This window comes from Antedon mediterranea, chromosome 11 (genome assembly GCF_964355755.1).
Source record: "Antedon mediterranea chromosome 11, ecAntMedi1.1, whole genome shotgun sequence".
Classification (NCBI taxonomy): domain Eukaryota; kingdom Metazoa; phylum Echinodermata; class Crinoidea; order Comatulida; family Antedonidae; genus Antedon; species Antedon mediterranea.
In genome coordinates, this window is record NC_092680.1 from 10,294,746 (window position 1) to 10,319,401 (window position 24,656).

The 24,656-nt window shown below is 36.3% G+C and overlaps 1 protein-coding gene across 2 annotated transcripts in view; it reads left to right on the top strand.

Annotated features, from left to right (window-relative positions):
* The first annotated feature begins 12,188 nt into the window (after positions 1–12,188).
* Positions 12,189–24,656, top strand: part of LOC140063189 (uncharacterized) — a 40,515-nt gene continuing 28,047 nt past the window's right edge. For both annotated transcript variants that reach the window (XM_072109671.1, XM_072109670.1), the window contains exons 1-4: positions 12,189–12,297; positions 19,999–20,661; positions 22,676–22,924; positions 23,274–23,402. In XM_072109671.1, the coding sequence (XP_071965772.1) occupies positions 20,022–20,661; positions 22,676–22,924; positions 23,274–23,402 (1,018 nt within the window). In that variant the 5' untranslated portion in view covers positions 12,189–12,297; positions 19,999–20,021. The remainder of the gene's footprint in view (positions 12,298–19,998; positions 20,662–22,675; positions 22,925–23,273; positions 23,403–24,656) is intronic.

Here is a 24,656-nt window from a genome sequence, read left to right on the forward strand (position 1 = left end):
CAAGATCACAGTCGGTGTGTCTACAGCGAATTAAAGCCTTTGTGACATCTGAAAGTTCCGGCAATGAACTCCAAGCTGGACTAAATTTGTTGCCGTCCTTCCTCTATCCCCAGTTCGCTGGGTCCTGTTCAACCCTGAATGCATCTAGACAGTCGTACCACTTCCTGGCTTCCGTTTCACAAGTTCTCTTAATGCTGCAGATGTTGGGGGATATTTTCAATAGTCTTTCTCTTGTTGTAAAAAGATATCGTCTTGCATCATTAAATGTTCTGCAGTAGACATAGTTACAACAAACTGTTCTAGATAATCTGTGTCTGTTTCACTAACATGCCCTACAGACAATGACATCCTCTCAAAAACTGGAGTCATACATGGCATCTTTTTCAAAGTCTCGTTAAATGTAGCTTTACCTTTTCCTTAAACAGATGAAGTTCTATCACAACCGCTAATGGTATGAAAGAACAAGTAAGCGGCTGATGCTTGTGGTCCAAGAGAAGAAGCAATCTCGTGTATTGGGATGTACTTCAAGTGCTTCCCCACTCCAAACTCGATCCGAAGCTCGTGGATGCCAGGTATTCTGTGGAAAGCTGACAACAACATCACTGTGTACAGTCTTGACAATGCGTGGAAAATTTCAGCGGCAAGTTTAACGTGAACAAACATACGTTCATCTGCCTCTTCTATGTTACATGGCATCAGCGATTGTATATTTACTGGTTTGTTACAGCTCTGTCTCCCAAAGACCCTACAAACATTCCGTGATTTGTGCCAATGTTCTCTACTACTTCAGTTACAATAAATGAAAACAACTCTGATTTGTTGTCATCAAATCTAAAAAATGTGGTCCAATTGTTGGGCAAGCTCCTGCTGGCTTTAACGACCCTCCTTACACCAGAGACTGTCGTTAAAGTATCTATCGAAAAACAAATCTAGTCGTGTCACTGATCAAAGTTGATGGTTGTATGACACTTGATATATACTTAATGAATGTCTTCGAATCATTGGGCCTGAGCATATTGATTATTGCTGGTCCATCTAACACCTTGGCAGCAACTAATGGTGCTTCATTTTGTCGTACAACCATATATAGACCATCAACTTCGATCAGTGACGTGACCAGATTTGGTTTTCGATAGATACTTTAACGACGGTTTAAAGTCTAGTACGCGCTAGTACGCGTTCAAACCGCGGCTCTGGTGTAAGGAGGGGCGTCAAAGCCAGTGGGAGCATGCCCAACAATTGGACCACATATTCGAGATATGACGACAACAAATCAGAGTTGTTTCATTAATTGTAATTGAAGTAGTAGAGAACATTGACACAAATCACGGAATGTTTGTAGGGTCTCTGAGAGCGAGACAGAGCTGTAACAAACCAGTCTGTAAATATAAAACCGCTGATGCCATGTAACATAGAAGAGGCAGATGAACGTATGTTTGTTCATGTTAAACATGCCGCTAAAATTTGTCCGCGCATTCTTGTCAAGACTGTAGACAGTGATGTTGTTGTTATTTCATTGTCAACTTTCCACAGAATACCTGGCATCCACAAGCTTTGGATCGAGTTTGGAGTGGGGAAGCACTTGAAGTATATCTCAACACACAAGATTACTTCTCTTGGATAACAAGCATCAGCCGCTTACTTGTTCTTTCATTCCTTTAGCAGTTCTGATACAACTTCATCTGTTCAAGGAAAGGAATTTGAGACGATGTCATTGTCTGTAGGGGATGTTAGTGACACAGATTATCTAGAACAGTTTGTTGTAACTATGTAGAAAGAAGGTAAATGATGCAAGACGATATCTTTTTACTACAGACTATTGAAAATATCCCCCCCCCTCCAACATCTGCGGCAATAAGAGAACATGTGAAACGGTCTTTTCTACAAGCCAGAAAGTGGTACAACTGTCTAGATGCATTCAGGGTTGAACAGGACCCAGCAAACTGGGGATGGAGGAAGAACGGCAACAAATTTAGTCCAGTTTGGAGTTCATTGCCGGAACTTTCAGATGTCACAAATCGCTGTGACACACCGACTGTGATCTTGGACTTGGACACTGTAAATGCAGAAAGAGTGATTTATGATGTACAGAGCTGTGTGGTTACCAGGTTTGAGCTACATTCAAAATGGCCGCCATGCAATCAAAGACGTTATACCAATATGTTTGTTGACCTCAATACCATATTATACTTTGTACCTAAAATTATAACTGTAGGTACCGTACTGAAATATTTTGAGCTTGCCATTTTGAAATTCAAAATGGCCGCCATGTAATCAAAGTGTTAGTTAAATAGCAATATATTTGGTGACCCATTACCATATAATTTGCACCTAAAATCAGAGCACTGTGTACCTTTTTAGCAGAGATATACCTGGAAAGTTATTGGGGTCCGCCATTTTGAAATCCAACATGGCCGCCATGCAATCAAATGTTAATTATACCAATATGTTTGGTGACCCCACAACCATATATTTTGCATGTAAAATCAGAACTCTAGGTGCCTCTTTAGCAGAGATATACCTGACAAGTGAAAATTTGAGGTCCGCCATTTTGAAATCCAAAATGGCGGCTTTCCCCTGACCAAATTTTGTGCAACCCTTCCATTTCATATTTTTGACACCCTATTGAATAACTGTGCAAAGTTTCAAAATGTTATCACAATTTGAAGGATTTGCCTAAAATATGCTCCTTAACATGCCTACTACCAGGCCTAGTAGTACTCTCTGAACTCGCGGGTGTGTATTCTAGCAGCATGCAGCATGCATCACAGCGCAACACATTTATGGAAGAGTCCATTAATTACGGTGGTGTCACATTTAAATTACACAATAACTATTTCCCTTGATCACGGTGGTTCATTTTTATTACATCTCTATGTCAACAATCACATAATTTTATAATCATGTAGGCAATAGTTCGTATGTCAAGCGATATCAAAAAGAGTGTGTTGTTATTGTGTTAAGTAGCTTCCCCTAATCTCATAGTGTATATGGCCAACAGTGCTGGTCACCAGGCAAGGGGCACATGGTTAGTGCTCTCCTCTCCTCATATTGATGTAATGCATGAATGGAAATAGGAAAGATTTTCATATAGGCCTACACAACATGATATTCCTGGTTCATTATCAGCCCAAAAAACTGAACATCATTTGGATTGATTTTATAATGGTCATACACACAATAAGAAGGTATATATTTAAATAATATGAAATTAAAGTTACTTAAATAGACATAGGCTAGCCCTACCCACACAGTGCATCTTAACTGAAACAATATGGGGATTTCCCTTTTCATTGAACGTTCAGTTGAAGTAGAGACTGATTACGATGTAATAAAGGCAATCAAACAAAATTATATCATTTGATTCTAATAAATATGTCTCAAATATCGTTGTTTTATTATTAAAATACCATTGTTTTGATTGTAAAATGTTTAAATTTCGGCCTAGAAATAAGTGCGTCTTATGCATCGACTACATAAAAAATACTAATATTTCAGTCTCCGTTAAGGGTGCGTCTTATACATAGGTGCGACTTGTACACCGAAATATACGGTACTATTTGTTTTTTATGTTTATAGGATAAGAAATTATTTAAGGGCCTAATATAATATACTTTTTTGCAACAATAAAGCTGTATTTCATGATCAGTACTACTAACTTCCATAATACTGTACTATATAATTTCTCTGCATAACTCAGATTTTAGTAGGTAAAAAATGTCTCTGTAAGCTTATTAAAACAACCGAAATTGCTCTGAGAGCCAAAGCTTCCAGGGGCCTTCGCCCCCTGGACCGTTACGGTTAGGTAATTTGGTTTTGACAAGCAATTACTGTCAGTGCTTTGTAAGTTATTGTGATTTTATTGCCCTGGAGTGTCATTTGAGCCACAAGTTCTAACTACAAGTCCTTGCCCACTGGAGGTTGGTCTAACCTGAGATGATTCGCATGGAAGACCTTTGCGCAGGCTACCTAGAATTCTCATGGGCCATTAAATATTCAGTTTCAACTTTTAGATTTTATGTGGTTTGAGACTTTGTTGAGCATTTTTAAAAATGTGTATAGGCCTACTACAGTACATAATATTAATATTTAATCAAAGATAAGAACAAAATAATGCAATATACATTGAGATATAAATGATGTAAAATAAACCATAAAGATTAATACAATAAACTACAAATAGCCAATTTTTAAGTTTGAATGGAAAAAAATGATTGACCTATGAAAGAACCCTAAAATAAACATATAAATAAAAATAAACGCCAAGTGATGATAACCAATTTAAATTAATACACATTAAAAAGTTTTATCATCATGTAAATAATTATCTTAAATTAAAAATGAAAGATATATTTAGGTTAACAAATTGAATATAATATGTTTCCTTTTTTCTTATCACTCTTGAAAAGTAATGTTATCTGTTATCTGCCAGAGTCACATGTTCTGACCCTTTCTTTCCTTCATTTGTTTAGCTCTGTTGATGAATACTCTGATACTTTTTTTCGTAAAATGCTACAAACAAGTGTGTATGTTTTTTACCCTGCCACTGTTTTATTACAACACAATTTTGTGTACCCTGCCACTGTTTTGTATCCCTGCCACCGTTTTTGTATCCCTGCAATCTTCTTTTTTCCCAGAAACTTTGTATACAACACAAGTTTTTGTATCCTAGACCACGGCTTGGTCGTACCGTCTCTGTTTTTGTACCCTGATACCGTTTTTGTACCATGTCACCGTTTTTGTACCCTGCCACTATTTTTGTACCTTGCCACTGTTTTTGTACCCATCTGCCATCGTGTTTGTACCCTGCCACCGTTTTTGTACCCAGCTGCCATCGATTTTGTACTGCCACCTTTTTGTACCCTGCCACTTTTTTTGTACCCTGCCACCGTTTTTGTACCCTGCGACTGTTTTTGTACCCTGCGACTGTTTTTATAGCCTGCCACCGTTTTTGTACCCTGCCACCGTTTTTGTACCCAGCTGCCATCGATTTTGTACTGCCACCGTTTTTGTACCCTGCCACTTTTTTTGTACCCTGCCACCGTTTTTGTACCCTGCCACTGTTTGTGTACTTTGCCACTGTTTATGTACCCTGCAACTGTTTTTGTACCCAGCTGCCATCGTTTTTGTACCCTGCCATCGTTTTTGTACCCTGCCACCGTTTTTGTACCCTGCCACTGTTTTTGTACCCTGCCACCGTTTTTGTATCCTGCCACCGTTTTTGTACCCTGCCACTGTTTTTGTACCGAGCTGCTATCGTTTTTGTACCCTGCCACCGTTTTTGTACCCTGCCACCGTTTTTGTACCCTCCACTGTTTTTGTACCCTGCTCATTTTTTTTACCCAACTGCCATCGATGTTGTACCCTGCCACTGTTTTTGTACCCAGCTGCCATCGTTTTTGTACCCTGCCACTGTTTTTGTACCCAGCTGCCATCGTTTTTGTACCCTGCCATCGTTTTTGTACCATGCCACTGTTTGTACCCTTCCACCAGGGCCTTGCAGCCTTTTAAACACTGCCTGACATACAAAGATATTTTAAGTCATTTTGTGAAAGATATACTTTCCCATTAAATTAAATAAATGGAATATCACAACCACTAAGTATTTATTCCTGTATAAGGTCAGCAATCAGATTTCCCGCGAACTATTGTATAAAATCATTGACGCTGTTTTTGTACACTGCCACCGTTTTTGTACCTTGCCACTGTTTTTGTACCCAGCTGCCATCGTTTTTGTACCCTGCCACTGTTTTTGTACCCAGCTGCCATCGTTTTTGTACCCTGCCATCGTTTTTGTACCCTGCCACCGTTTTTGTACCCTGCCACCGTTTTTGTATCCTGCCACCGTTTTTGTATCCTGCCACCGTTTTTGTACCCTGCCACCGTTTTTGTACCCTGCCACCGTTTTTGTACCCTGCTACTGTTTTTGTACCCAGCTGCCATCTATTTTGTACCCTGTCACCGTTTTTGTACCCTGCCACTGTTTTTGTACCCTGCTACTGTTTTTGTACCCTGCTACTGTTTTTGTACCCTGCTACTGTTTTTGTACCCATCTGCCATCGTTTTTGTACCCTGCCACCGTTTTTGTACCCTGCCACCGTTTTTGTACCCTGCCACCGTTTTTGTACCCTGCTACTGTTTTTGTACCCAGCTGCCATCTATTTTGTACCCTGTCACCGTTTTTGTACCCTGCTACTGTTTTTGTACCCTGCTACTGTTTTTGTACCCAGCTGCCATCGATTTTGTACCCTGCCACCGTTTTTGTACCCTGTCGCTGTTTGTGTACTCTGCCACTGTTTTTGTACCCTGCCACTGTTTTTATACCCTGCCTCCGTTTTTGTACCCAGTCAATGTTTTTGTAAAAAACAATTTTTTTTTTACAAGTGTTGTACCCAGAAACTGTTTTTGTAATGTTGTCATCGTTTTATAACAAAATACGTGATAATTGCAAATAAATATAATTTCATTTTCAATTTAATTTTATTTCCACAATATAATAACATACATACAGGATAATAAATGCAATGAAGTAATCATGTGGGGAGAGAGTCATAATAAGTCAGTCAGTAAGTTTGACCCACCACGAAATATAACATTAAATACGAATACGAAAAATAAAAAAATATATATACATAAACTAATAATAAATAAAAGAAAACAAAGCTACAATTTATTGCTCCCCTTTTTTAAAAATCCATTCTGAAAAACGTATGACTTTTAATTATTCATGATCTAACGTTATTAAATAAAAGGTGGTGGTCAAGCTAGCTCTGCAGGTGACGGCCGCCGCATGCATATCTCGCCAGTTTCCCGTATTCTTATGTTGTTCGTTTTGGTAAATATGCGGCTGAACATGTATCCAAACGCGTAAATAGCGCTGTGCTCTGATGGTGCTTCGACACCAGAAATTACTTCTGGTGCAGTCCATGGAAAGCATTTCTTCCACCTAATCTTCTCCTCCGATGACAACTTTAAAGGAGTAGGCCTATTCCGTCCGGTCCGAAACGCCTTGCCATAATCTATTGTTACAGGTATAAATTAATTTTACCATCAATCATGAAGCACGTACCACGTTATTACCTGTAAGAGAAAAGACAATTGGGAAAATGAGAAAATAACTGTAAAATAATCACTGAATTGTGTATGGTATAATTGAATTTAATGTATGATAATGAAAAATTAGTGGCTTAATTAAAAAAAATTACGCATAGGCCTATAACAGATTCTTACTATTGATATCATTATGGACATACTCCTGAGTTGTGGAAATTAGGATATTTTATACGAATATATATTAGGCCTACTGATATACTGTAAATAAGACCTCTTTAGTCCTACTTCACACGTTTACGTAGATCTATCTGATAAGAATTTGTTAATTATTTTATTTTTATCGGCACGTTGATTTCTACCTACCATGCAAACGCATGCAGCAAGTCAGATTTTCCTCCACAATGAATCTTCCGAGAAAGATCTTTTATTTATTTTCGATGCGCTTCCATTCAATTTTAAAATCGCTTTGATGCCTGCCGCCTCAATCCATCAAGAGGAATGGCGGGGGATATTTGAACTCCGTGGTATATCTGGCTAAGGCCTACCCTTTTGCGATTAATTCTTTCCAATAGTTCTGTTGTAGGCTACATTTTCTTCCACGGGCTCGTCGTTTATATTATCAAGTAGACGGTCATTGATGACCGAGTCTACGCATTTATCTCGTATAAAATCGCGTAGAGTTATCAAATTTAAATTGTGTTCATTTGTATCAATTATGTAGGCCTATGTTTGTTGCTGCTGTACATTGTCTACAAGATGTCCACCACCCAACAACAGGTGAATAAAACATGAAACACTAATATACTTTCGTGATACATTTATAGCACTGTTCGGAAGTACTCATGATTGACTATCAATCCATTTTGTTCCCAAAATCGATCAAAGGGCTTCCAGCCTTTAAAACGCTGCCTGATGACATACGAAATTTTGTGAAAGATATATATACTTTCCCATTAAATTTAATAAATTGAATATCACACGGCCATCCCAATTCCCTAACAAAACTATTGTTCATGTTTAAAAGTATTTATTTAATGTGTCTGTAGTTCTAGTTAAATTGCTTTGCATAAAGCAGCATTGAGAAATATTTAGATTATTATAAACAACCACTAAAGTATTAATTTATTCCTGTACAAGGTCAGAAATCAAATTTCCCGCAAACTATTTTATAAAATCAGTGACCTATCTAATAGTAAATTGATTGGTTAATACCCAGTCAGTGAGGACCTGATTGCCAAGCAGTGCCTGTTTGCTATTGGTCATTGGTAAGAGGAAGTTGAAAATGGACAGCAAGTTATTCTTAACACTTGCAGTCTTAAATAAACACGCTGGCATTTTTATTACACCACAGAGTATTATTCCTGTCAACTTATACCACAATTGACATGTTGAGGGGATAGGTCATCCACTGATTCAGTGGATGCCAAACGTAACGCTAAAGTAGCCTGGTCCGCGTAATGAATCACACAATTAAAGAAGAAATCACACAATTAAAGAAGGAATCACACAATTAAAGAAGAAATCACACAATTAAAGAAGGAATCGCATATAAACAAAAGAAAGCATGAAAATATAAAAAGAAATGCACAAATAAAGAAGAGCTAAGCACAATTAAAGAAGTCCGCACAAATTCGAAAGCTCCTCGCACAATTAAAGAAGTTCGCAACAAAATCAAAAGCTCCTCGCACAATTAAAGAAGTCCGCAACAAATTCGAAAGTACCTCGCACAATTAGAGTACAGTAGTCCATATGGAACGCCATCGCTGCCTCCGGCAGCAGCAAACTTTAATTCTATTCGGCTCTTTTACCATTACGTTCGGCTCTTTTACCATTCGGCGCATTTCTATTCGGCCTTTTTACCATTACGTACGGCTCTTTCAGCATTCAGCTCATTTCTATTTGGCCCATTTTGTACCATTACGTTCGGCTCTTTCAGCTTTCGGCTCTTTTTTATTCGGCCAATTTACCATTACGTTCGGCTCTTTCAGCATTCGGCTCTTTTTTATTCGGCCCATTTAACATTACGTTCGGCTCTTTTTGATTCGGCCCTTTTTTATTCGGCTCTTTCTGCATTACGTTGGGCTCTTTTTAAATCGGCATTTTTTTATATGGCGCAATTAAAATCTAACCTTTGACATGGGGTCAAATGGAAGAGAATCAACGACTGGAAATGAGTCTATGAAAAGTTTACAAACATTTCATCATCATGGCGCCAACCATGAGTAGCCAACCGATTAAAGATGTGTTGAATAACCTAAATTAATTCATCTTTTAACAAATTTTGAGAGAGAAAGGGTAAATTATTATTATTAAATGTTTGGCTGACACTAGGCGAGGCCTAGCTAGCCTAGGCCATAAATCAAACCTTTTCTCTCTCAAAATGGTCAATAAGGTGGGAAAATTGCAAGTTCTCTAACTAACACATTAATCATGTCAATAAAATGATTTAGTTATATTGAAATAGCCTTCAAATTCATTTAATTCAACCAACCAAACACTCTACATGCTGCATCTATATGTTTTGTAAACTTTTCATAGACTCATTTCCAGCCGTTGATTTTCTTCCATTTGACCCCATGTAAAAGGTTAGAATTTAATTGCGCCGCATAAAAAAGGGCCAAATCAAAAAGAGTCGAACGTAATGCAGAAAGAGCCGAATAAAAAAGGGCCGAATTAAAAAGAGCCGAATGCTGAAAGAGCCGAACGTAATGGTAAATGGGCCGAATAAAAAAGAGCCGAATGCTGAAAGAGCCGAACGTAATGGTAAATGGGCCGAATAGAAATGCGCCGAATGCTAAAAGAGCCGAACGTAATGGTAAAAGAGCCGAATAGAATTAAAGTTTCCTGCCGGAGGCAGCAATGGCGTTCCATACGGACTACTGTACTTTAATTGCGTATACCGGATATTCACCCCCTGGACATTTACCCCCCGGACAACTACCCCCCGGACAACCACCACCTGGACCACTACCCCCTTAGGACAACTACCCCTTTAGGACAACTACCCCCCGGACAAATACCCCCCGGACAACTACCCCCTTAGGACAACAACCCCCTTAGGACAACTACCCCCTGGACAACTACCCCCCGGACAATTACCCCCTAGGAACAATTATCCCCTAGGAACAATTATCCCCCCGGACCATTCAACAACCTGATTCTGCAACAGTGTATAATAGGAATTAATAACTATATTTTAATTCGTTACTTTGACGAATTACTATTCATTATTGTAAACAAAAGTAAAAGATTGAACATAAATATAGCCTGGTATAAACTGAAGATTGTCACACATGATCATAGGATAGTCGAACGTATTATATAGTACTCCCTGTATTTACTGTAAAGACTGGGTTCGCTAATAATAATAATAATTTTTTCGTCAGGACAATGCTTCGATAACCACTGGTCTTAAAAGAATTAATTTTTGTCTCAAATTTGTCATATATGTATTTTTGTACACTTGAAGAATAATATCACTTTTGATATTTGACCTCAATGTTCACTCACCGAATAAACGTCGATCTTTAAATAAATTCCCCTCAAATAAACGGTGACCATGTCACTCCCATGAAACATCATATGAAATAATCGGCGTCTATTTCCATTAGATTATACCCCCTCCCATTGAATAAACAACTTTCTTCCAATAAATGTCCACCTAAAAACCACCTAAACAATAAACAGCCCAGGCCGTTTTTTCAATAAATACGGTACTTTAAATCTAGCGCATCTAGGGTCTAGCGTGCTGTTAAACAGAATAATCGGTTAAAAACGGGTGTTTCGAAACTAGAGACCCGAGACCAGAGACCAGAGACCCAATACGAAAAGGGAGACCTAAATATACGAAAAGGGAGACCCACGTACGAAAAGGGAGACCCCACTATACGAAAAGGGAGACCCTAATATACGAAAAGGGAGACCTAAATATACGAAAAGGGAGACCCAGTTATACGAAAGGGAGACCCAAATATACAAAATGGGAGACCCAAATATACGAAAAGGGAGACCCACTATAAGAAAAGAGAGACCCCACTATAAGAAAAGGGAGACCCCACTATACGAAAAGAGAGACCACACTATACGAAAAGGGAGACCCTAATATACGAAAAGGGAGACCCAAATATAGGTCTCCCTTTTCGTATTGGGTCTCGTGTCAGGTCTCTGGTCTCGGGTCTCTATTTTCGAAACACCCGTTAAAAACAGATGATTTCATTTTTACAGAAACCGGTCCTATATATTTGTCTACTTTTGGATGGGGGGGGGGGGGGGGTAGTTGACCGGGGGGTAGTTGTCCGGGGGGTTGTTATCCTAAGGGGGTAGTTGTCCTAAGGGGTAGTTGTCCGGGGGGTAGTTGTCCGGGGGGTAGTTGTCCTAAGGGGGTAGTTGTCCGGGTGGTAAACATCCGGGGGGTAACTGTCTAGGGGGTAGGTGTCCTAGAACCCTTTAATTGTGTGTGAGGTACTTTCGAATTTGTTGCGGACTTCTTTAATTGTGCGAGGAGCTTTCGAATTTGTTGCGGACTTCTTTAATTGTGCGAGGGGCTTTCAAATTTGTTGCAGACCTCTTTAATTGTGCGAGGAGCTTTCGAATTTGTTGCGGACTTCTTTAATTGTGCTTAGCTCTTCTTTAATTGTGCGTTTCTTCTTTATTTGTGCATTTCGTTTTGTATTTTCATGCTTTCTTTTGTTTATATGCGATTTCTTTTTTAATGTGCGATTTCTTCTTTAATTGTGTGATTCCTTCTTTAATTGTGTAATTCCTTCTTTAATTGTGTGATTCTGTGTTATAGTGTGCGTGACAGTTGTGGGCCACCGTAGAGAATAATAAATCGCTGCAACTAAACTTCGGACAAATCATCATAGACAAAATTAAATGAAAAAACAAACAAAAATAAATAAATAAAAACCTAATACAATGCAGTAATTGTACACTTAAATAAATACTTTAAAACAATCAGTAAGTAAATATACACATTCATTATTAACTTTTAAAATGTCTGAGAGATCATAACTTAAAATGAAAAAAAAAACTAAATAAAAAAAAAAAACTTGTAGTGAGCCACCTATAAGGTTGCCGAGTATGACGTCACCAAACAACAACAAACATATTTTAATAATGTGCTCTGGTTGTGTGGTGGTGGTTGTTATTAATACGTTCGTCGATTGGAAAAACACATAATAATTTATAAAAAGGAAATGCTTTTCCATTGGTTTCGGATGTTATTGAATATAATTTGTTAAGGTATAGTATGTTACATATAGATTATTATATAAATAAACGCGTAATGACGTGAAACGAGACTGTTTAATTCAAGACTAGCCTAGCCCTAGCTAGAGGCGGCCTACCTAGCATAGCCTAGCTACTAGGCCTAAGTTACTAGGCTAAGTAAGTTTAAAGTTGAGTGACACATTTTGGTGTCCAGCCTATTAGTATTAGTATCGCGCTAAAATTGAGGTACTGCTGTATTATTGTTGGAAATATGATATTAAAACTTTAGGCCTAGGCCTAGGTTTTAATGTTGGAAATGCTATTAATTAATTATTATATCATATTTCGTTAAATTAACACTTTTAATTGGTAGGTCTAACTAGGCTAATTCATATTGGTATTTAGGAAGACCCGATAAACCTATTTCTGATTCGTAGGGTATGTTCAGACTTACGGTGGAGTTATGTAAGCGGCGTACATATTTTTGTGTCTGAAACATGCCGCGGATTAGCGTTAGGGAGCTGGCGTTAATAACTCTAGCGGGAGAGGGTAGATTTCATATGCTAATCCAGTGATGCATCAGTGATTTTAACCTTAAAGGGGGGTTCCGGGTTTAAAATGAATAATAAAAAATGTAAAATATATTTGTTTGTCTCTTGAACGGTAAAAGTTTCAATTTATATAAGCGCCCAGTGAAGCAGAACGAAGGCTGTGAAATGAGGCCAGATTACAAGTGCAGCTACGGCAAAATCACACTGTGGTTACAGAATAGGAAATTCGTGAAATGGTCAATCTTCCGACGACTCGTTATCATTAACCATATCAATTACTTTTGTAAAATTATACTTATCTGATGTAATTTTAGTCGGTCTTCCCATTTATAAAGTCAATTTTCTATGAAAATCCATCAAAACAGTGAAAAATTAGATAAGTTTGCACTTTACGTTTGCCGATTTTCGCACTGACTTAGGGAAAGCCTTCAAAATCAATGAAGCGTAGCGTATACATTCCTGCTCTCTCTCTCGAGGAGAGCGAGACGACGATACACGAGCTCTCTCTGCCCATGCCTGGCATCGTCACGTGATAAGCAGATACAGTATACAATACCAAACTGGTCGGGTCGAGTATACCCCGTCTATAATCACAACATGAACGATGTACAGTATTTGATTGAAGGTCGACTCGACCTACCGGAATGGTATAGATAATATAGCTCGAATGAGAGAGAGTTGAAATATTTGTAAACATAAGTATTGCTAATTTTAACAAGTGTAGCTTATATTATAGTAAAAAGGCCTGGTAGTATCAATTCGCATAGGCTCTACTACACTAGCTAGCTCAATTTTTAACTGGGCCGGATCGGCTAGGTCTCCTTCCTACTACCGGTCTACTTGTTTGATGCAGTATCCGCTTTTTTGGAGAGTAAACTAGGCCTAGGCCTATTTTAGGCCTACTTTTAGACGATCGGACACCATATGTGCGGACGGCGATCGGACCTTGTTTTGCCTCAATATTTACAGCCGATTTTTGTAGAACGTTTTAGGTTTAGATTGTTTAGGAGTTTGGTTGATAGGATGGGTTTGGAATCCACTGAGTTTTGTTATTTATGGGCCAATCGTTTAGTAATAGGCTAGCTAGGCCCATGAATGATGGCCCCAATGTTTTAACGTAGCCATCGTGGCATGGAATACCTAGTCAGAAATGGCTCTCACCCATGAATAAAATGATTTAGGCTAGGCCTAGCCTAGTACGTGAAGCTGATATACGATCTGTACTATTCGAGGTATAAAAATTTATGACTCTGTAATCTGTACTACTGTAAATTTTGTATTTCATTAAATGTCAAATAAATATATGCTACTACTGTTATTAATATTACACTTTAGGCCTAGCTTAGAAAATCTACAAAAAATGTATTTCACAATGATCGGGTGTTCGTCGTTTGACAGGGGAGAGAGAACACAACGTACATGCTTGACGTCGCGAGTTTGGAATCCACTGATGACGTGATTTTGTGAATATCTCATGAATATTAATGAGCTTCCCTAAGCTGCTGAAAAACAGACTTTCCATGAATTTACCCTAAAATGTATATGAAATTTAATTTTTTTAATTTCTCGTTATTACTTCTTCATTCTGACATGTCTATATTGTTATAATATTTTTTATTTAATAAATAAACGATATTTAAAAGCAATTTTAAACCCAGAATCCCCCTTTAACCAATGAAAATACACGACCACGATTAGCAGACAGCAACTACATACCCTTACCCTATGATACGACAGCGAAATAGCCATGTCAAATGTATTTTCAGGTTCAGATTTTATTTTAAGTTGGCATCAGTGATATGATATTTTTATAAATTAAATCATATAATCAGATAATTGTCCGTGTAACAATTACGTTTTAAATTATTTTGAATTAAAATGCAATTCTACAAGTAGTAAGAACAAATCAGTATACAGTATTTGAAGGTAAACATTATATAAATTAAAAAAAAAAAAAACAATGTAAACAATGTTAACTTTCATGCATTGTCATGAATGTATACATATAGTTCTATCTGCTTTGACCTGATCAGAGTGTTTTAAACGCAAGGCATTGTTGGAATGTTGGTCGTTGTGTCTGAACACCTTGGCTTTTAACGCCACAGATTACCGTACGCCTTGCGTAGATAACTCCACCGTAACTCCGTGAGTCTGAACATACCCTTAATCCTTTTTATACTTCTTGATTTAATTGTGTGTTCCCCGTGACTTGACACACTGAATGACATGAGCAAACAATAATAATAATATATTGAATTTAAATGAAGGATTGAGTTGTAAATTTGCTCTAAATTAACAAAATCCATTAGGTAAGTGTCTACACTGACGGAGGAGTAAAATCTCTCAAATAAAGTTTATTTTTTTCAGTACAACATCCTATGACCAACAATAAAAATGCAATCATCTGCAATTTTCATCATATCTAATTCATACACAACTACAGTAACACACAGTATAACTCCTACGGGTCAGTCTAATTATCGAAAACAACCGAAAAAAAACCCGAAAACAACCATAAACTACCGAAAAACAACCGTAAACAAAATAAAAAAATCTAAATACCGAAAACAAATTTGTATAATATTTTTTTTAATGACGCCCTCTACTATGGGTGTTTCTAAAGCCAAGACTATGCAGATAGAAAACCGTGCGCGCAAAAGCCAAGAAAGAGTGTTCAAAGACCCTACAAAATGGTAGTGTGCACAAAATACAACTCAAAATGGGTATTGCTAAACACCGCAAACCCCGCAAACCCCCGCAAACCTCCAAAAAAACATAGCAAACCCCATCGAACCAACATAAAAGTGATTGAATCATGTAGTGTACAACCCACTGGGTATATCCATGTAAAAAAAATATTAAATTTCTACTGTTAACTACTTATTTTTTAGGTAAAACATCATTTTTTGGTAAAAAATGATTGCTAAACCCCGCAAACCTCCAAAAAAATATAGCAAACCCCACCGAACCAACATATAAGTGATTGAATCATGTAGTGTACAACCCCACTGGGTATATCCATGTAAAAAAAATATTAAATTTCTACTGTTAACTACTTATTTTTGGGGTAAAACATCATTTTTTGGTCAAAAATTATTGCTAATTTTTAACCAAAAAGTTATGTTTTATCCCCAAAAAAGTAGTTAACAGTAGAAATTTAATAATTTATATACCCAGTGGGTTGTACACTACATGATTCAATCACTTTTATGTTGGTTCGGTGGGGTTTGCTATGGTTTTTTGGAGGTTTGTAGGGTTTAGCAATCATTTTTTACCAAAAAATGATGTTTTACCTAAAAAATAAGTTGTTAACAGTAGAAATTTATTTTTTTTTTACATTGATATACCCAGTGGGTTGTACACTACATGATTCAATCACTTTTATGTTGGTTTGGTGGGGTTTGCTATGTTTTTTTGGAGGTTTGCGAGGTTTGCGGTGTTTAGCAATACCCCTCAAAATCGTACAAATTCAATGATTTACACTGTAGACTGCAGGGGCGGACGCAGGGGTGTTGCCCCAGTTGCCCGGGCTATCAATCTATAATAATTAATTTGTATTAATTGATTTTAATTGCTAGAATTGATTAATTACCGGAAGTACCTTCGTCGGGTACCTCCTCTGACCTTCGCATTGAACGCAAAAAATGTTTGTGTTTGTGTTTATACCGGCCGAAAAACAGGCGTGATACGATCTGTTTGCTACTGTAGCCCGATTGTCATTTCTATTTATCGTTAATTTTACGTGCGAGAGTACCATTTCCGGCCATCTAGGGGTGTCATTTAACAAAAATTCCCTCGCCACAGGCCCCACTACAGGGCATGTGGAGCAAATACTTAGTATCTACGGCCCTCTGAGGACTCTTGGGCAACCCCCTTAAAATAGTCTTGCAAGCTCCCCATTTACTTACAAAGTCTATAAACACATTTCGTTTTTAGTCTTTAGATTTTCAAAAACAAAGCATGATTTTACCTAACATTGTGTTTTCGTCACTTAAGTTACAGTAATACCATTTTGTAGGGTCTTCCTTGGCTTTTGCGCACACGGTCTTCTCTCTGTCATGGTCTTAGCTCTAGAAACACCCATCAGTAGAGGGCAACATAAACAAAAATGATACAAATTTCTTTTCGGTATTTAGATTATTTTATTTTGTTTTCGGTTGTTTATGGTTGTTTTCGGTAATTTTAGACTGACCGACTCCTAGGTTCCAAATACATAATGGAAATATGGAAAAATATAATAATGGAAACTTGAGTTAATCGTATGGCGTTTCTAGGACACTAGGTTGCTGGGTTGGATCCATTATTTCTTTTAAAAATGTGTGGGAGCATTAACATTTACTTTTTGATACCTATTTCTGACACTACAGACAATCTATAAATTTACGTAAGGGCAAAATTCGGTAAATCGCGCTTTTCTAAAATGTTTACTCGATGGTATGTAAAGTTGGTTCGTACTTTCGGTACTGATTTTAACCACCTGTTCACTAATTAAATTGAGTTCGATAATTAGTTATTGACAATTAAAACGAATTTAGGTGCAACGATTTGCCCCAAATAGGGGTGTTTCCCGATCGTGGTATACACTGTCTAATGGATGTCCTCTTGAAAAATACCTGAACACAATAATACAAGGATGCTTCGCAAATACAAATAAACTTTATTACTGTGAGTGTGGGTAGGCCCTACTGTTCTATTACACATAATATACTGTACAAATAAATAAACTTTATTACTGACAGTTGCTTAACGTTTGTATTAATTAATAATTAAAAAATATATAAACGTCATAGTGGTGTATCGTTACACATACTTTACTATTTTACTGTATTTAGTGGTATATTATTTATAGGCCTATACAAAATAAAACAAATACTGAGTGGATAAGAATATATTTAAAAATTGTTCCTCTTTGTATCCTTTTCCCCATCTCTCAACACTACACACAAAACACAAATTTGGTTTGTTAATAAATGAGTCCATTTTGTGACAAGTTTCTCTTTCGGAAATAATTCTCAGGGTACTAATTTTGGTTGACTACATAAATCATTGTGTCCATTTATTTGTTTCTGTAAACGACAATGTATTATAGTCATGCGGTACGTACATTTCCAGTTTTTTTCTCGCTGGAATTACTGTGTATTCGAGAACCATCTGTGGGCACGACCTAGACCCCATTTACACTTCGGCTTTCTTTTTTGCCCGCAATGCATTTACACTTACCCAAAAAGCCGGCCTCAGGCCCCTACAGTACTATTGTGTTTACACTTGCTCTCGCGGAAGAGTGCTCAATGATACGATTTCGCTACATTCACGTCATATCCGCTCATGTGCGCCGTCTTAAAAAGTTAATATTATTAAACGTTGTCTATCTACACTAGGCCTAGGGCTAGGCCTATCAAAATTTAGCAAAAAAGAATCAAATAACGGTATTTAATATGGATCAAAACAATTGTATTATTGCTTTACTACTAATGTTTGCGTCTCGTTTTCTGAAGAATAGTAGTAGATCAATACGCCTTTTCGCGAAACGGAAGACATTTTCGATCGATGACAAACAATGCCGTGCAACGAAGCGTAACCAACAGAAATAACAGCCTATTTTCTGAGGACAAGTTACTCCGTTAATTCGTAACTCCTCAACGAACAGCCGTATGGACAACATTTTTACTGTAAAATGTTCTTTAAAGATTAGCCTACATACTGTGTGATTGAAAAAAATTAGAAAATTTGTTTTCACTTCTTAAAGGCCATCGAAAAAAAACACCACAGTGTATAACTATAAGCGTAGGCGCCGCATGGTGTCCTGAAATCCCCTGAAAACGCTATGTTATTTCTGTTGGTTACGCTTCGTTGCACGGCATTGTTTGTCATCGATCGAAGATGTCTTCCGTTTCGTGAAAAAGGCGTATACATCTTCACCAATTTAATTTCAATGAAGAATTCACGTTCATCAGCAATAAGTTTCGTAAACTTTAAACTATGGTTGACCCAGAACGTTCATTTTATGACCGCGAGTGTTTACACTATACGAAGTGCAGGCCCAAAGCCCGCAATTGCCGGCCCGAAGCCTACTCTAGACTAGGCTTAAAATTGAGCCGACTCGAGGCCGGCTCGGTTGTTCCCAGAGTGTTTACACTTTTGCACTTTTGGCTCAGAGCCGGCCTCAGGCTCGCTAAAAGCTGAAGTGTAAATGGGGTCCTAGTTATTAAAATTATGTTAGTGTTCCCCAACTCTTCAAATTCAATTAAAGTTGGGCTGAGTGTTTTGGTTTTGAACCCGAGATGGATTCTGAGCTCAATTCCCTTTGATGTAATATAGACCTTGGTTTTGTAAATATCTATTCTTCATGATACATTATTCTCCTGAATTAATTTCTATAAATATCATTTTTATCAACCACAGTACAGTATGTGACTAGTTAATGGTTTGCCAGTTAAATCTGATAGTAAAATCTAACTTTTTTTAATTATACAGGCATAAATGCATGGATTTTCCCAAATAAATTCAAATCATACTGTATATAAATGAGAGAGAACAATAAACAGATTTTACTAATGTGTCCTTGGCAATGACATGTATTGAACATGTACAGTAGGCTGTGAAAAAATGGGAAATTTAGTGCACAACCTAAATTGAGCATAATTATACTGTTTAGTATAACTTCAAAGGTCAAATGTCTCTTTATCATTTATCTTATGATCATTTAGATATGTCAACTCATTAATAGTTTATTAATATTATACTAGAGTATATTAACTTGTGTCAACATTTCAACTACTTACTATTTGAATTTTAAATTAACCTGGTAATTCAGTAGTAGTTTTCTGGTGTGGCCTGTTATTGTGGATTGTTATTGTGATCCAAATCAGGCAAGGATTTTTAAAAAGGCTTTAGCCCCCCCTAAAATTTAACTTTTAAAAATAAAATAATTACTATTTTTTATTTTTTTTCAACCTGACGGATCTTTTTTATAATTTATGAAATATTTATCCCCTAATCTACTGTATAATGCTGGATCTGCCCCTGCAAATACAGTTGGAGTGCATAGCGTCATGGTTGAAGTCCAGAGAGGTTCTGAGGCATCTCCTCTGTCAATCATGTTATTTTAATTGATTGATACAATGTTATCAAGTAAAGTCAATTTGCAGATTTTGATATTCAAATTATATATTTTCTTTTACAGTAAGTGAATTAATGCTATAGGCCATGAGCTTGGAAAAAGATTTAAAGGAAGTTGACAAATTAGTCCAAAAAGGAACATCCTGCATCAAAGAAGGCCATCCAGATGCAGCAGTCTCTGTGTTCCTTAAAGCCTTAGGAAAAGCAGAACTCATAAACAATAGGCACTCTGTGAGAGTATGCTCGTGTAATCTAGGTGGTCTGTATCTTCTACTTGGTGACACTCAAAATGCATTGCAATACCTCGAAAAGAGTTTGCCTCAAAATGGTGTCAGCTATGATTCAGAAGCATTTTATTTAAACGGTGATGTCTACTATAACTTTGGTCTTGCATATCTTATGATTAAACAGTATGAGAAAGCTATTAGTAATTTAAAGTTCGCTATTGAGAATTTTGACAAAGTTGCCTCAAAGCGAGCATCATCAGCTGAGTCGCACACCTTACTAGCACAGGCTTACACAAGCCTTTTAAATTACAAACAAGGGGCAAGCGAATATAAAAAAAATGCTGATATATGTAATGAGTTGCATGATTATTACAAAGCAGTGAAAGCATTAATCAACCAAGCAAATTGTTTATATCATAGTTGTAACCCAGAATCTTGCCTAAGTGTTATCAGAAAATGTCCTGAAATATGTAGACAGTTGGAACAAGACACTAAAACAGGTAACCTTTTGTTTGTGTATTCTACAATTTGTTCACATACAGTAGAACCCCTGTTTTAAAGCTCAGGTACAGGCATGAATTTAAAATATAATATTTGGTTAATTGTACATAAATCAAATATTTGTAACAGAAATCGAGACGAAAAAACATGAATTTCCCTTAATATGGTCAAATACAAAATTTGGCAAAATTCTTCCATAAAAACCAGGAAGACTTTTTTTCAGTAGTTAGGTAGTTAACCTAATGTAATAACATGTCTGGTGACTCCCTAGACGGTGAAAAAAGATGGTGGATATATGGTGGATAATTTAATAAAAATCTGAAGTTGAATAAAAATATCAGAAATGTAATATTCAAGTTATATTACCTATATTTAGTCATCTGATGACATTTTTTACCACACCGTTTATTTTTCATAGCTTTTTAAAATGCCTCTCTATTTAAAAAATTTGTGTACAAAAGAATAGAGATTTTACTGTGTAATTTGAACTATCCCCCCACTGATAAGAAAGTGCTTATTTTCAACAAGCTCATGTAACACAAATAAAATCCCAAAAATTATGAAACATAGGTGAAACTATAGATCGATAATTATTGGAATGTATGATCAATATACATTTTTAGCCCGTACCTGGCCTTTAAAGGAATACTCTAAGTGTTGGTCATACTGTAGTAATAAACACAATATGCTGGGCTATTTTTCAACTCATCTTTTCTTGCCTATCATTCTCTAGAAGACGGTTTAGCATAACAACCAAAAGTTCAAGACTCTCAGCCATATACACTACTTTATTTCCTTTGAAATCACATGGTGTAGTACTGCAAACCTAACTTTCTAAACTCAAAATAGATTAAATGTTTTTTTTACGATCTTAAATTTACAACATAAAATGTTTTCTGATCCCTTCATTTTATATTTCTATTAAGATAAATTCATTGGCTATAAAATCTACAGTAAATTGAGGTACTCCACAACAAACAATATTTTATTACTGAATTGTTATTAATGAATTGAACTAATAAAATGTTTATTATGTAATAAAAATATCTATACAATACAGTATATCATTGCTGTACTTTTTAATAGTAGTATTTAGAAGTTTATAGAGATATTGCCTGCTTAGAGGTAAAATATAAGATTTGACATCCCCAAAGAAATGATATTTTGCTTGACGGAATATATTTCCAGAAGCGCCAGCTGAGAGAAACATAGTTCTCGAAAGCAAAATATCATTCTCGAGGAGAATCACTGTGAGTATTGACCATAAACAGTGTTTCGTCGCATCATTAGAGGGCGAATAACAAAATGAAGGCGCTATGTACAGTATGCATAGTTTAAATAGGTCAATTTAATTATTTCTTCAAGCAAGTTACGTGGTGCAGCGTGTACAATGTTTTCTCATGATGATGTGGACTAGTCTTTGTGATATGAGTTCGAGTCCCAGTAGATGACTTTTATTTAATTAGAAAACATAACCAACACAAAAATGGCTTAATATGCTTCAGGAAAACAAAATTTCTTGAGAAAAATATAATGTTATATACACCCCTTAAGCAGTCAATATCCTTACTAATTAATATCATTCATGTACATTTTGTTCTGAATATATATGAGATTTTAATGATTTTATCTATTTCTATTTCAAGGTCAATTAGAAATTAATCAATCAACATTGAAATACTTTATGGCATCTATCATTTTTATTATGTCTTATATCTCATTATACTGTACTGTATATTACATTACTCTCAGTCTCAGCCCTTTTGCCACTTTTTGATGACTAATAATATGTTAGTACACTAAGTTATGTTTGTGGTACACTAGTAATTAGATACACCATGTTTTAACGTATGACTCAACATTTAGGTTGTTTAGTACATTATTCCAATTTTATTATCGATTAGCATAGGAAGATGCATATTTATCATTATTATAAGAGGACTAACTACTACGAATAACAAAGACCAACATTTTTTACTATTTGTTGTAAACACAATTGAATAAATTTTATAGGAAAATTATATCACGATCTTGGTATATTATTTGGAAGAACAAGCGTCGCATCAGATGCTATCGATTGCTTTAAAACAGCTTTAGAGTTATTACCTACTACACCATCTATCACAACGAATGTAGTACATGATCAGCAAAAGTTATTGAGGTACAGAGCGTCGTGTCTTCAGCACATAGGGGAACTTTTAAATGTTGAACAGCACTACCATGAGTCTTTGCAATATCATAAGAAAACTCTCAGATTACTCGGTAAGTTTATGCGTGTGTTGGGACGCTGGACTTTTGATCGCACACATTTATTATTTGTAATATACAATAGGTAAAAGAATATATATTATTGAGAAACATTTGTTTTTTAATCTAGATATAAAGAACATAATTATTGTTATTATGTTCGATTCATGCATCTTTATAATATAATTTATTATTTAATGATTTTGTTTGTGCAAACAATCTTACGAGTGAGATAATGATTGGTTGGTTTACAGCGATCATAATGAACAACTCGATTGCCTTCACAAACATATTGTGAGAAATAATTAATTGTTACCAATAAATTCTGTGCTGATAATTATATAACAACTGCATGGTTTTTCAGGTTTGTTGAGTAGTCACAAGTCAATGGGAAGGTGTTTTGCCAGCATGGCCTTTTCATACTCTCAATTACATGATTACTTGAAGGCTGAAAAAGCTTATCACAATGCATTACAGAAGATGGAAGAAATTGGTATAGTATTTGATTTTATTAGGGAACTTTCAATTTGTGATAACCATTTGTTTGTTTGTTTGTTCATTTTTATACTGGGTGACCTCTTCAGTCAAAGACTGATCTCCCAGAGGACCCAGTTGGTGATCAGTGGCTGTGATGTACTAATACACCAGGGTAACCCCCTACTCGTCTCGAAAGATTTACTAGGTTCTTTAAAGTGCACACGAGCTAGTTGTGTACACTGGACCTACGGTTTATAGTCCTTATCCGAGAAGACTCGTTCTACCACCAGAACCATGGAGTGAGTGAGCCTCGAACCCTTGCTGATGTTATGGCTACGTAATTACGGTTCCACTGTCTTAACCGCTCGGCCACTCACTCACCATTGACCTACTGTACGACCTAAATACAGTATACTGTGATGTTGGTCGTCTGGACCTAGAACCCACAATGTGTTTTCACTTCCAAGATGGGGAAGGAATGGCAGCCAGCCAGCACCCTTTCCCCTTAAAGCTCAGGTACAGGCATGAATTTTAAATATAATAATTGGTTAATTGTACATAAATCAAATATTTGTAACAGAAATCAAGACGAAAAAACATCAATTTCCCGTAATATGGACAAATACAAAATTTGGCAAAATTCTTCCATAAAAACCAGTATAATTTTTTTTCAGTAGTTAGGTAGTTAACCTAATGTAATAACATGTCTGGTGACTCCCTAGATGGTGAAAAAAGATGGTGGATATACAGTGGATAGTTTTTGCTATAGCATGAAAATAAAAATCTGAAGTTGAATAAAAATATCAGAAATGTAATATTTAAGTTATATTACCTATATTTAGTCATCTGATAACATTTTTTACCACACCGTTTATTTTTCATAGCTTTTTAAAACGCCTCTCTATTTACAAAATTTGTGTACAGAAGAATAGAGATTTTACTGTGTAATTTGAACTATCCCCCCACTGATTAGAAAGTGCTTATTTTCAACAAGCTCGTGTAACACAAATAAAATCCCAAAAATTATGAAACATAGGGGAAACTATAGATCGATAATTATTGGAATGTATGATCAATAGAAATTTTTTGCCCACACCTGGCCTTTAATGTTGGTAATTACCATGCAAATTATAGGACATTAGGTTAAGTTTAGCACTTAATTTTATAATTTTTAGACCTTCGGCAACCAATTTGCTCTAATGTGTACCAGCCCAGACAATTTAGGATATTTGTATTATCATTGATTTATTTTTTAGTAATTGTCGGCGCA